Here is a 13,571-nt window from a genome sequence, read left to right on the forward strand (position 1 = left end):
TCCGCGCAGGGTGACACCAGAGACCACCCCGAGCCGCGGGAAGGGGACGGCGCTCACCTCCTTCTGGCTCACGTACAGGTAGAAAGTCTTCCCCTCGAATTTCATTTTGGTCACCTCGTTCCTGCAAGGACACGGACAGAGGGGTGAGAGGCTGCGCCCAACGCTCCCCAGCTCACGGCCATGGCGCTTACTGGGAGCTGCTGGTCACAAACTGGGGCCGTGGGGGTGGCAGCGGCGCAGCTCCCAGCCCTCATTTCCCATCTGTGGGGCACCCCAGGTTGGTGTGGGCAAATAAGGAATTTGGGGGCAAGGAAGCGAGCAGGGCCCCGTTGAGCGGTGCCGGGGGAGCTCACCACTTGATGAAGTGCACGCGCTTGTTCCCCTGCAGAACCACGAAACCGAAGGGGGTGAAGGCCAAAAACGCCGCGTTCCCCGACACGTCCTGGAGGAAAACACCGATTGCTCGGGTTAATCCCAAGGAATAAATAGGAACATGTTTTCTCTCAGGGAAAACCATGGCACGGGGCGTCCTGTGCCCAAAATCTTCCCAGTTCTGGGGTACAAATCTTTGGGGTTTTTCCCAAATTTGGTGAAAACTGTGACGAGCCGGGTACAGGCCAGGTACATTCACTGCAATTGTGTGGTGTAATTTCGTAAAAAGCCCCGGGGAGACCCAAAATTCTCCATCTGCTTCGCATCCCGCACCCATCTGCACGCGATGGGATTATCGGGGAGCAGAGAGCACCCAACGCAACCACAGCTGCATCCAATAAAACGCATTTCTAACAGAAAAGTGGATTACTGGGCAGAGGCAGAGCCTGTCTCAGGCAGATTAATGCTCCGGACACGCTACCGACCTTGTTCCTGCCTCCAAAACCACGTGTTTTTAGCAGCAAATGACCGTCCACTGCCTTTTGCAGCTTTCTGTCCTCCCTAAACACCCCCTGGAAGGGCTTTGCAAGATGCGTTTTACCTTGCAAGGGTGCGGGTCGACCCCGTAGGTCTCCAGAGTCTGCGCTTTCCTGAGGAAATTCAGCTCTGAAGTGGCTGGAGTCTGCCCACTGCGGGGAAAAAAGGGGGAAAAGGGGATATTCCGTGGGAAATGTGATGGTGGGAGTCAGCCTTGGGGTGACCAGAGCCAGCAGCCTCCCAGTACACCCATTAGCACAAGCCCAGGCTCCCAGTATGTTCAGTAGCCCAATCCCAGGTTTCCCAGTACACCCATTAGCCCAAGTCCAGGCTCCCAGTACACCCATTAGCCCAACCCCAGGCTCCCAGTACACCCATTAACACAGCAGGTCTGCAGCTGGAGACCAGCACCAAACCCCAGCCCGATCCCCTGGACCAGCAGCACCCAAATTCGGGAGCATCTGCAGCATTTTGGGCTGGGTTTCCTATTTCCTTAGGAATTTCTTCAGGGGGGAGGAAAGGGGGATGTAACGGGCAGGAGGCAGCAGCCCCAGCACACAGGGGGAATCGATGGGGGGTGGTCACTGTCCCCATCCCACCGGGTACCACCAGGGACCCCTTGGGCTGAGCCAGGAGCAGGAGAGACCCCTTGGGTACCCCTGATTTGGGCTGAATTTGCCTCAGGACCCGATCACCACATTTTGGGTGTATTTCTGCATTTCTCTGCACTTTTCTGTGGCTCATCCTGAGCCGCTCAGCCACATCCCCCTCAGGGAGGGGAGGTTTGGGGACGCGGCCGCTCCTCTCGCAGGGCGGTTTGTGGTGATGCCTTTGCACCACCCAACACCTCCCTTCCCCGCAGCCTATTCTGCATTTTTGCCATCACCAACTCTGCCCAGAGCACCCCTGGGTCCGACAGAGCAGAGCAGCGAGCGCCCAAAAATCCCAGACGGGGATAAAAATCAGTTGAGCATCAGTGATCCCGATGGCAGCCGATGCTCCAACCGTACCTCAGCTCCGACTTATGGATCTCGGCGATTTTCCTCTCCAGCTTCTCCGAGTGCTTGGGGAAGAACTGGAACTTGGAGCTGTAGCCCTCGGGGTGCTTCCCCGGGTCGTAGTCCCCAATCTCGGCTGTGGGGACACAGAGGGGATCAGGACCACGGCGCCCGTCCCCATCCCGGCAGTGACCGGGCACGGGGTCAGGGTTTGGGGCACCCCGGGATCGCTGCTCCCACCCCGCAAGAGGCTGAGCACCGCACATGGCGTTCGCTCTTCCCCTTCCCAATGGGGTGGGGGAGAGAATCGGGAGAGTAAAGAACTCATCAGTTGAGATAAAGACTAATTAATAATTAAAATAATGTAAAATAAAACGATTAAAATAATAGTGATGAGCTACGGCAAGAACAGGAACACCCACACTAAAGCGATCACAGCTCTCAGCTCACAAACAGCAGTCATGGCCATACAGCAACAAAAAGGCGACAAGGAGGGGGTGAGCGTCAGGAACTGAGATGGGATTCAGGCTGGACGAGGAGGGATGGGAAAAGAAGGGGCTGAAAGGAAGAAGAGTCACCCCAAAAAACTCCGTTTATAGCGAGTGTGACATTTATGGGACAGACACGTCTTTATTGATCCGCTTGGAGCATCCATCCTGGGTCCCCTGTCCCCAGAAATCCCGGGCTTTCGCTCGAGAGATGGGGAAAAAAAAACCCCAAAAGAGACTTTGAACACAGGGGAAGGTGAAAGAGTGAAAAACAGACCTTGAAAAACGTAAACCCTGGTGTGTTACCAGTACCAGCCCCAGCACAAACCCAACCCATCCCTGCAGAACCAGGGCGCTCCCGTTAAAGGCATTACCTGTGCCCATTTAACATCACCGTTTGCTCGGGGATCACGCAGCAGAGGGTCGCTGTCCCCAATTCCTCAATTCCCCATGCAATTTAGCAGGAGATCCTGGGACCCACAGGGGGCTGGGGCGATGGCAGCCCCCAGGGTACCCCCATACCCACCCCAGGACCAGAGCAGAGCAAATTCTGCTTGCTCAGCGCCTCAAAAAGCTGCAATTAGTGGGAAATCGGCAAAGGGACACTGAGAAAAGCAGCAGCGCCCCAGGCCCAGCTCCGTGGCTGGGGTCCCTCTGGGATTTGCAGTTAATTTGGGCAGCTCCCACCCCTGGGGACGAAAGGACCTCGCTCCCATTTAATTCGCCCTGAGCAAAATGCAGACGTTACGTTAATTTTCATGACTCCAGCTAAAAACTCTACAAGGGGGGAACCACACCGGTGTAGCGAAATAACTCAGAAGTGCTTCGGAGCTGAAATTTGGCCTTTTTGGTTGCTGGGGCGCAGGTCCCGGGGTCACAACTGGACGCACTGGGGACACTGGTGTTGGAGGCGCAGCGAGCCGCTGTGTGTGAAATGACACCATCATCTCCCGTCAGGAACAGCAGATTTCTCCTGTCCGAAGGCCTCACCTTGGAGGATGTAAGCGGCCAACAGCGCCGCGTCCGACGTCTTGCAGAGCAGGCGGCCGTGGTACAGGTCCCGCTTGATCTGCAGGAAGACCAGATACCTGCGGCAGGAGAGAGCCCGTTCGTTAGCGGAGCTTAATTACCTGAACGGGCAATTTAGGTGTGCAATGTCTGCCACCAGATGTGGGTACTAACACCTCTCTCCGAGCCGCCCATTTCCCAGGCATTACGGGAGCCAACGCGTGCTGATCACCGGGGCGCGGATCTGCACCTCCCATTACCCCGTAGTGGGGTTTTTCTCCTTCCCCAAATTTCTGCACCCTCCCAGGTCTCTGCATCGCCCCCATCACCCCCCTCCGTGCTCACCAGTGATGCCAGCATCACCCACAGCTGCCTCTTGTGCTCACCCATCTCTACCCCCATGCACCAAAACTGAGTGAAAAGACAAAATATGGTGGAAAATTACATGTCTGAATGAATTACATCTCTGAATAAACGACACGGCTGAATAAATTTAAGCCCAAGGAACAGTTTGGGCTGAATCACGTGGCCACGCGTTTGGGAAAACCTTTTGACGGCAAAGCGTGAGCGACAGAGGGAAGGAGCAGGATGGAAACCGGAGGGCTCAGAAATGGGTTTGAAATAACCAGACTTGCACTCAGCAATATCGCAGTCGTGCTCCGTTACTCAAATCCGTATTTACCAGGAGGTAAACCCTCTAATTTTCACAGATAAAACACATTAAAGAGAAATCCCGATACTGAAGTGTGCGGGTCCGGGGGAAGGTGAATGTGGGGCTGCTGGGGGTGAAGGCAAAACATGCAGAATAAATAAGTAATACCTAAATAAATGCCATTTAGGCAAAAGAGGGGATGTACCCATGTGAAACTCGTCCTGGGCACCTCTCTGGGTCCTCTAAAATGTGCCTATACCAAAAACCAGATCAATCCCAACCATGCACTCATAAATCGCCCAGCAAACGTGCGCAGGGCTCCTCACAACGCCTTCCTCTGCACCTCCCGTCTAAGGTCAGACCCGAAAACCCAAAAGCTCCTCAGGCCTCCAAACAGCACCTTAAAGGGGTTTCTAGTTTTGGGTTTTGGGTCCTCCTGTGAATCATGAGCAAAGCTTTCCTCAGTTTTGTGCACTATGGTGGGGAACACGAACTCCAGAAGGGTTTTTGGGACCCCCCTCTCCTCCCTCTCCCTGGTCTGCCCAGCACAAACACATTTATTAATGCACAGCCGGAGTTTTGCTGAGCCCGGGTATTCTGCAAAGGCTGCGTTAGCTCAGACACCCCCTCCTGCAGGAATAGACCGAAAACCCCAGGAATTAAATCCCAGGGTATATTTAGCTCTTGGTAAAGCCTGCTTAACTCTCGACAGGCGCAGCACGGACCCCGGCTCTTAATTGGGAACATGCAGCAGAGCGGGGTCTGTGCATTTTGTCCCTGTTTGGGCAGGTAAGGGGGGGTCCCTTCTCCAGGGCTGGGGATGCCAAAGCGCTGCTCGTCCCCCCGCATCACTGCGCCTGCTGTGCGGGGATTTGGGGGAGCTGCAGGGAGGGGTACACGTGGGTTCTGCGCTGGGATGTGGTACCCGAGCTGCGATGTGAGCAGTGGTGAGCAGGGCCGTGCTGGGGGCAATTTGGCCTGGAAACATGGGTTTGGTGACTGGGCACAGCCTGGAGCTGGCTGGGGGTTAACCCCACGCACCGCAGCTCCACAGGCTCACAAAGCCTGGGTGGGGATCTCCAATTTCCACGCTTTTTGCCCCAGAAATGCTCAGGTTGGTCTGGAAATCTAAAGGCTCTTGGCTCCCCTTGCCTGTACAACGAAGCTCGGTGGAGCACGGTCCTGCCTCGGCCAATTCCCCACTGTCCTCTCCCACCACACCGACACCCCATCCTCATCCTCACCTGGTGATCTCCCCACCTTTACCTGGTGATCTCCCTGCCTTTACCCAATGATCTCCCCATTCTCACCTGGTGATCTCCCCATCTTTACCCACTGATCTCCCCATCCTCACCTGGTGATCTCCTCCTTCAGCGCTGCGGGGTCGGTGGGGTAGAACTTCACACGGAAGCACATGGTGAAGGGCGGCTGGGCTGCGGCGAGAAGAGCGACGCTGCCATCACTGAACAGCAGGGGCTGTCCCCATGGTCCTCCCAAATCACCACCTCAGGGCTGGGGTCTCACTTGCCCCCCATTACCCCAAACACATCCCAATATTCCCTGGCCAAGGCAGTGGCACCAGTGGAGGAGGATCCTGCTCTCCACTCAGCTTTGTGGATAAAATGGGGTTTTGGGTTTTTTTTTAGGGGGAGTTTTGCTGGGAGTTGACCCCAGAGGGGCAGCACTGGAGAAAACAGAAACAGGTCCCAAATGTGTCTGCGCTGGCAGCAACACTCACCCCTCATCTGCTTCACAACCGACTTGGTGAACTCCAGCCAATGCTGCAACGACAAAGGCGGCAATTAAAGCATCTCGGTACCCAACCCCACCGTGACCACCCAACCACGTCCCCAGGTGCCACATCCACATGGTTTTGGAGTGTTTTAGTAAATGCTCACGAGGGAAAAGCGATGATGCTGTCAGGGTGCCCATAGCCCCTTCACCCTGCAGCAGGGGCAGGGAGCATCACTCATCACTGCCCAAACCGAATTTTATTGCAGCCACGGCCTCACACCCCGGTTCCCAGCAGGGACCAGTCTGCCCCAAACCCCACAGGGGGCTCTGGCTCTCACCCTCTGCTTGTCGGGGTCCACGAAGCGGATGCCGAAATAGTCCTTCTCCAGCAGGTTCAGGTGGTGGCACAGGAGGTCGAACAGGTACTGGCCCTTGGCATCTCTCTGCAGGACGAAGCAGCCCCGTTACCAAGCAGAGATGAGGAGATGGGGTACAGGGGGTGGGTGAAGGGTCCCAAACCCCTCAGGTGACCCCAGGGATGGTGCAAATCCCAACATCTCCCCCCCTGTCCCACCTGTGAGAGCTTCAGCTTGGAAAGCATCGCCCATCCCACCCAAGGGGCAGCACCCCATAACTCACCGGTCCCCATCCCCGTCCCCATCCAGGGACCTGCAGCTGGCGCCGGGTGGGATGCTGAGGTTTCCTAGGGCTCCACAGAGACCACAATTTTGGCCAAAACCCACATGTTTTTGGACAACAAATCTGCACCCGGGGACCACCCCACAGCTCCAGTCGCAGCCAGGCTTCGGGGGTAGCTGTGGATTTTGGGGTCTCTTTGCCCGCCCCACGTTTTCAGGCAGAGCAGCGGGGTTTTGCTGCAGGCACAGGGCACCACCAGCTCTGGCTTCAGCACATTCCTATGGGGAGTTTTGAACTGTTAAAGGTAGAAAACCTGATACACCTCAAAATTACCAATAACGTCACTTCTGGAGCTGCGCAGACTCAAGCACACACTGAATTCGGGTGAACCAGGAGTTACACCAAGGCTCTTTGGGTCCAACGCTTCCTTTGCTCTCCAGAATCGCACCCCAAGAGCCCTGGAGCATCCCCATGAGAGCCGATTTACCCACAACGGGCTTCACCCCGGCCAAGGGTGCAGCCATGCAACGCTGTGCATGGACCCCTTTGCACCACAGCAGTTTAACTACTCCAAAATTTCCCCTCCAATTTATAATTGATCCCCACAGCTTTTTGCTTGTGAGAACCCAGCTACACCCCGATAACTCCAGGACCCTGCTCAGCGGATCCCCTCTTGCAGGGACCTCTCAGTCTGTGCCGGATCTGGGACCAAACCCAGCACTTTATGTATTTTTGTACTATATATTCTATTTACAAACGGCACTGGCTGCACCCGATGTGAACATCCCAACATCCAACCTCACCCTCCCCTGGCACAACTTGAGGCCATTTCCTCTCATCCCATCACTTGTTTTTTGGGGTAGCCCCTCGCCACCCCCTCCTTTCAGGAGCTGCAGAGGGGATAAGGTCTCCCCTCAGCTCCTCTGCTCCAGTTGAACCCCCCAATTCAACTGCTCCCCATCGTTCGGCTGCTCCAGACCCCTCCCCAGCTCCCTTGCCTTTCTCTGCCCACGCTCCAGCCCCTCAATGTCCTTTTTGGGGCCCAAAACGGAACATTTCCCATTTCCATACTCAGATATCCAAATTCATATTTCGGCTGCCATCCCTGCCTGCTGGACTCATCCACAGCCCCTTCTGCACAGCACAAGGACCGGAACCCCAGAATTTGTCCCCAGAGGCAATTCCCAGGCCCCCAGCACCCCCCAGCCCCTTGCACCCCCGTGCAGAAAACCAGGGCGCTCGTGTATGGGCCCAAACACGGATTTAGATGTGGATCTTGGAAAAGCAGGGCTCAGATGGGGCGTTATTAACAGGGCAGCTGGGGCTCTGCGCACAGCATCCGTCACTGCCACGCACCCCAGCACAGGAGCAAGGGCACGGATGGGGAGGAATAACAAACCCTGCCAGCGTGCAAACCCCTTCCCCGAGCAAGTCGCTGCTCTCTCGTTAAATACCACTCATTTATCTCAACGAGGACCGAAGCAGCACCGCGGCGCTCGAGAAGAAACTGCAGCAGCATCGCGTGAGGTACCAAACCCCCCTCCAGCCCCCGTGCGCCAACCTCCTCCTGCAGTCAGTGGGAAACGGGAACAAAAACCGGGTTTATTTGCTGCCAGCCCGTGCCATAACGTGAGCAGAGGCAAAATCAGGGACCGCAAAGCAGCCTCCACCTTATAACCCTGCTTAATTGAAATTAATAATGGTAACGGCCCACTGAGAGCGACTATAATAAATATATATATAATAATTCTATGCAGTTTGAACCCAGAGGAACGGCACCAAGGACACCTCAGACACCCCCGGTCCCGAGGAATACAGCAAAAGTGTGAACCGCAAACGGCATTACAGGGGGAAAAGCTTTCCCTTTGATCTCTCCGACTTGAATTAAGCATATTCTAAATTAAACATATTCTAAATTAATCATTACGAGGATGTCTTTCAGGAAATTATCCGGACTGTCTCTACAAATCACAACTTAAAAGCGCTGTCTCTTGCATAACACCACTCAAATATTCGACGGTTTGATCTCTACATGTTCTTATAAAGTAAGACTCCCATCCGAACTGAGGCGAACAGGGTTCTGAGGTCGCCCTGCTTGGGTACAACCGGAGCCCACCACCGGTACCCGCGCTCGCACACCGGGAACGCCGCACACCGGGCGTTTGCTGCCCAGTGCTGATGGTTGGCAATGGCTTTTCTGCATCTGAAACCTCTGTAACACAGAAAAACCTGAGGAGCTGCCGGCAGGCACAGCATCGTGTCCAGACACGGCCGGTCGCTGTGGGTGTTATCTTCATTAATTCCAATTAAGCTGGCTTGTAAGGTGGAGGATGCTTTGCAGTCCCTAATTTTACCTGGGCTCCTGTTGATTGAGACAGCGACGTGGCCCAAATCCCAGCCCCACGGGTCTGCTGCAGAGCAGGTGAGCTCCTTTGGGCAGGTTTTGGGGATGGATTTGGGGACCAGCGGGATTTGGGAGCCTGCGAGTGCCTCACCATGCTGAGCATCGGTGGCTGTGGAGATTCCAAAAAGTGTAGAGTGCCGAAACCCATCACCATCACCAAAACCCATCACCGAAACCCATCACCATCACCGAAACCCATCACCATCACCAAAACCCATCACCATCACCGAAACCCATCACCATCACCAAAACCCATCACCATCACCGAAACCCATCACCATCACCAAAACCCATCACCATCACCGAAACCCATCACCATCACCAAAACCCATCACCACGAAGGCGTTTGCACGACACGTGGTGAAGTGGAGACGCGGCTCCTGCAGGGAGATGGGAGCCGCCAGCGCTATCAAACAGAAGCATCCCATTTTTTAAACTTTAAGAAGATTAAACTAACCCCGCATCCTCAGCTTTTCTAAGCTTCTCAGGCAAAATTAGGGTCAGCCACAGCTAAAAAAAAATATATATGTATATGTAAAAATAGCAGCTGATCTGCAGATGAATGGGGCAGGAGCCGAGCGCGGCAGCTCCCCAGCACCATGGCCGTGTGCTCTGGAGCAATGAACTCATGGCAAGGGACAGACTTGCACCGCAGGATGAGACCCGGGTCTGTCCCAAAGCCTCGCTTGTGGGGACGGGTAGCACAGCCAATTTTTAACCCATTCACCACGTGCACCAATGGTTTTGTTTCACTCCAGCTTCTTATTTGGGTATGGCACAGCACCGAGGCCAAACCAGCCCAAGCACCACTGCCACCCAAGCCATGACATCCAGGAGCAGCAAGGGCAGTTTGGACAATGATGCTGAGCACAACCGACCCCTTCCCACAGCCGGGTCCTGCCAATGGGGATGGGGCCAGCACAACGGTGTCTGGTGGGAAACCCCAACCATGGCTCTTGCAGGGAGGAGGTGAGAGCTGGGCACCACATCCTCGCTTGAGCATCATAGGCATCCCCCAAAAAACCTCACGGCTTCTGACCCTGCAGGGGTCCTGGGAAGGTCCTGCCTGGGTGTTTGGGGGAGTCCAAACTTCCCTCCCCTACCCTAATTCTGCATTTCCATCCCTATTGGCCACCTCCCCTCCATTGCACCCAGCACCGGCAGTGGCTCAGGGCAGAAAGGGGGCTCAGAGCCCTCCACATCCCACCCAACCAGGCACAAGTTTGGAGCGGCAGCGACGCTCGACCCCCCAGGCTGTGCAGCAGATTAAGCCCAGGATTTAGGGAAGAAATAGCAGCGGCCGAAAGCGGCTCCTTTCTGAGCTGCTGGGTTTGGAAATCTCCTTGAGGGGCCGGCCACCCCTCCCCGCTGCCTCAGCTTAGGGGAAGATTATTTCTTAAAGGAAACTGTCAGGAGAAGTCTATTTTACAAAGTGAAGTTTAAGCTTAAGTCTCTTGGGCAGCAACATCTGAGCCGGCCGAGATCAAAGGCCCACGCGCTCCCGCTGCCGACACGAGGAGATTTTCGCGAGCAATTTGATGGCAATAGCGTGGTTTCAATGCCTCAATTTTGCAAAATTCGGCACCGCGCCGCGCGAGCCCGGGGTGCGTGATCCCGTGGACAGAGTTAACGTTGGCTTTGCAGGCGGGAGAATTCCTGCAGACTGACAGCCCTGAGCCCCTGCATCAGCCGGCGTCTCATCCGAGCTGCGGGACAGGGGCACAAATACCCCAAAATGCTCATTTCCAGACGGGGAAGAAGCAGCTCAGAAATCCGTGGTGATGCCTGGAGCGGAGCACTCGAGCCGCGGGGGGGGTGCGTTACCTGCAGGGACCCCTCTGTGTCTATGGGCCCCCAAAGAGGGGCTTGCAGGGGGCAGGAGGAGCCCCTCTTCAGGGGTCCCCACTGATGCCAGCCGAGTGTCCCCAAGGGGTTACCAAGGGGACCTTGTCCTGTTTTCGCTGGGATAAAGTCACAGATCCAGATTTCTGTTCAGGAAAGTGCATTTCTGCACAGCCTGAGCATTGATTTAGTGTGAACAGAGCTGGTCAGACACTGGGGTCAGTTTTGGGCAGCCCTGGTTGCAGGGATCAAGGGTTTCAGTTTGGGTCACTCAGAGGCAGAAGCTGGGGCAGTGAAAGCCAGAATTATCCAATGGAATTATCCATCCCATGGACGTCCCGGCCACTGGAAATGGGGACGTTAATGGGGGTGACCCTCTCGCTTCCCTCAATGGTTGGTACCCCTGGAGAGCCTCACCCACCGTTCTGCTGCCCCACACGTTACCACCACTGAGCAAACTTTGTGTTTTGTATTCATTTGGATGGAGGGGTGAGAAACCCCCTGAAACCGCAGCCCCCCAGGATTCACTGCCGAAGCCCACCCTGCCCACCCAAGGGGACTCGGTGAGGAGTGGGGGTTTCACACAGCACCCGAATGTAATCCTGTCATATTTATAGCGTGTGCATTGCGGCATTAACGCCCCATTGTCCGTAATCCCTCCTCCCAGCTGACACAGCCGTTGCTGCCTCATCCGGGGAGCTCATCCCCAGCTGATGGAGAAGGAGAGGTCCTAATGAAGGTGCCCTGGAGCCTTAAACTCCAGATGATCCATTCCTCATTTTAATAAACCCACAGGTCTTTAAAAACCTAAGACACGCTGGCGCATGTGAAAGGTCCTTCCCAGCTCTCCAGCGCTGAACTTCAGCTGATATTTCTGCTTACATCCCCGTTTTCAGAGAGAATCCACTTTGGGACAGCAGTTCAGCACTTTTTAAAGTCCTAAATCATAATCAGGGATTTACCCAAGCCACTGACATCTCATTTGGTGAGGAACCTGCTACCCTGGCTCATTTAGGACAAGAAATTGGGGGTTTTGGTGTTGACTTGCAGTGATGCGACCCCATCGCAGGGGATGCACAGAGCAGCCCTCAGTCCATACGCCCTTGCTAGAGACCCATATATCACGACCCATGCATCATGACCCATACATCCAAGCATTACAACCCACACGTCATGACCCCATACATCCATACATCGTGATCCATACATCCAAGCATTACAACCCATACATCACATCCCAATGACTGAGGATGCAATGCCTTACATTTTACCACTCACTGCCACCCAGTAACTTTTCCGAAGTAAATTCAGCCTTTACAAGTCAGTGATTTAGAGGCACAGAAAACCTCTCTCCATAAACCCCAACTGGCATTTCCGATAACTCAGAGTCACTTTCCTTCCATCCACGCAAGCCTGGCGCGGCCCCATGCGCTCAAGGGAGCTCAGGGAGAGCCCTCACCCAGAGGGAAATGAGCATTTGGCAGCCTCTGTCTGCAGTCGCAGGTGACTGACACACGTGGGGTATTTCGGATTGCTTGTGAGCTGCGGCAGTGTGCTCCGCGATTGCCTGTGGGCTGGAATAGTGCACTCAGTGACTCTCCTGTGGTTGCAATACCACAGTCCTGCTTTCAACCTGCGATAGTGCATCTCTCCACTGCATCCACGAAACCCGCAGCAGTGATGCACTGAACCCGCACGCGTTGTTCAAAGAACTTGTCCTATGAGCCTCCTTTCACCACAGCGTGCTCCTGTTTAACCCAGCGCTCTTTTTCCATCAGCGTTTCTGGTTTCCTAATTCAGGTAATTATTATTTAGCGGCTGATGAACACGTGCACAGCCATCACCTGGTGGTGATGTTGCCTTTCCGAAAGCGAGCCCTGCTCACTCATACACAAGGTGATTTTTCATGCTGATCGTAGCACATAGGAATTAAAATTGCATTAGCGATGGGTGCCAAGCCCCCAAAGGGTGGATGGGGCTTTGCAGGGTCCTATGGGGAATCTCTGGGTCCAAGCAGCTCTGCGCTTTGTGGTCAAGGCCACTGCACACAGCCATGGAGAATGAAATAAAACAAGAGAGGTGAGGATCTGTGCGGTGATTTGCAGGCAGAAAACGCGGTACCTGGGTTTTTCCTGGCCTTGCTCCTGCCCAGGAGCTCTCTGCAGCAAAAAGCTCATGGGAGAAAAGGGAGAAGAGTATAAACGGTTCATAAAAAATTCACTTTTCGTGAAAGCCAAGTGAGGCACGGGAAGAAGCACAGGGATGAGAGGTACCCAAACTCCCAGTGATGCCGCAGCCCGGCCGAGCTCTTCCTGCATCCCCAGCATCCCGGCCGTGATGGGACCAGCACAACCCCCCCAGGCACCCCAAACCAACCCCCCCAGGAGCCCTGCAGCTGCGGGACTAAAGGAAAACAACGAAAACCACCCGCAAATCCCAAATCCCAACACAAGGGCGACTTCAAAACCCCCCGATTCGGAAGCAAAGCCGCACGCAGGTTCAAAAGCAATTAATATTTAAATCTCCCCGAATGGCACCGCAAGAATAAAGATCGTCAGGGAAGGAAGCGACGGCGCAAAGCCTGTGATTAAGGGAAAACAGATCTTATTTTGCTACAGAAATGACCATATGTGGAGCCCTTCTGGGAGGCCGTAATCAGACAGATTAACATGATAATGAACTCTGATTTACCCAGCGATGGCAGGATCTCTGTCCTCGGAGACACCGGGCGCTCACTGAATGTTAATAAAGACGACGTCTCCTCTTTTTTAATAGCCACGGATGCCGCTGGACTGCGGGACGGCGAACCCTCCCCGGAGGTGATTGTGAAGAGGGAACGGAGCTGTTTGGAGGGGTAAATGATCTGCACCAAGAGGGGGGCACAGCTGAAACGCTCC

The 13,571-nt window shown here is 54.8% G+C and overlaps 1 protein-coding gene across 1 annotated transcript; it reads right to left on the reverse strand.

The window, feature by feature from the left end:
• Positions 1-57: 57 nt before the first annotated feature.
• Positions 58-6,232, reverse strand: LOC104547214 (FERM domain-containing protein 5; the record flags this gene model as incomplete). Its single annotated transcript, XM_010192813.1, has 8 exons — positions 58-121; positions 354-442; positions 974-1,061; positions 1,920-2,043; positions 3,386-3,483; positions 5,410-5,488; positions 5,794-5,836; positions 6,128-6,232. Coding segments are annotated over 8 exons (690 nt in total), but the record flags the coding sequence as incomplete, so codon positions are not given.
• Between the last annotated feature and the right edge of the window lie 7,339 nt (positions 6,233-13,571).

This window comes from Mesitornis unicolor, unplaced genomic scaffold (genome assembly GCF_000695765.1).
Source record: "Mesitornis unicolor isolate BGI_N332 unplaced genomic scaffold, ASM69576v1 scaffold9939, whole genome shotgun sequence".
In the NCBI taxonomy this organism is placed as follows: domain Eukaryota; kingdom Metazoa; phylum Chordata; class Aves; order Mesitornithiformes; family Mesitornithidae; genus Mesitornis; species Mesitornis unicolor.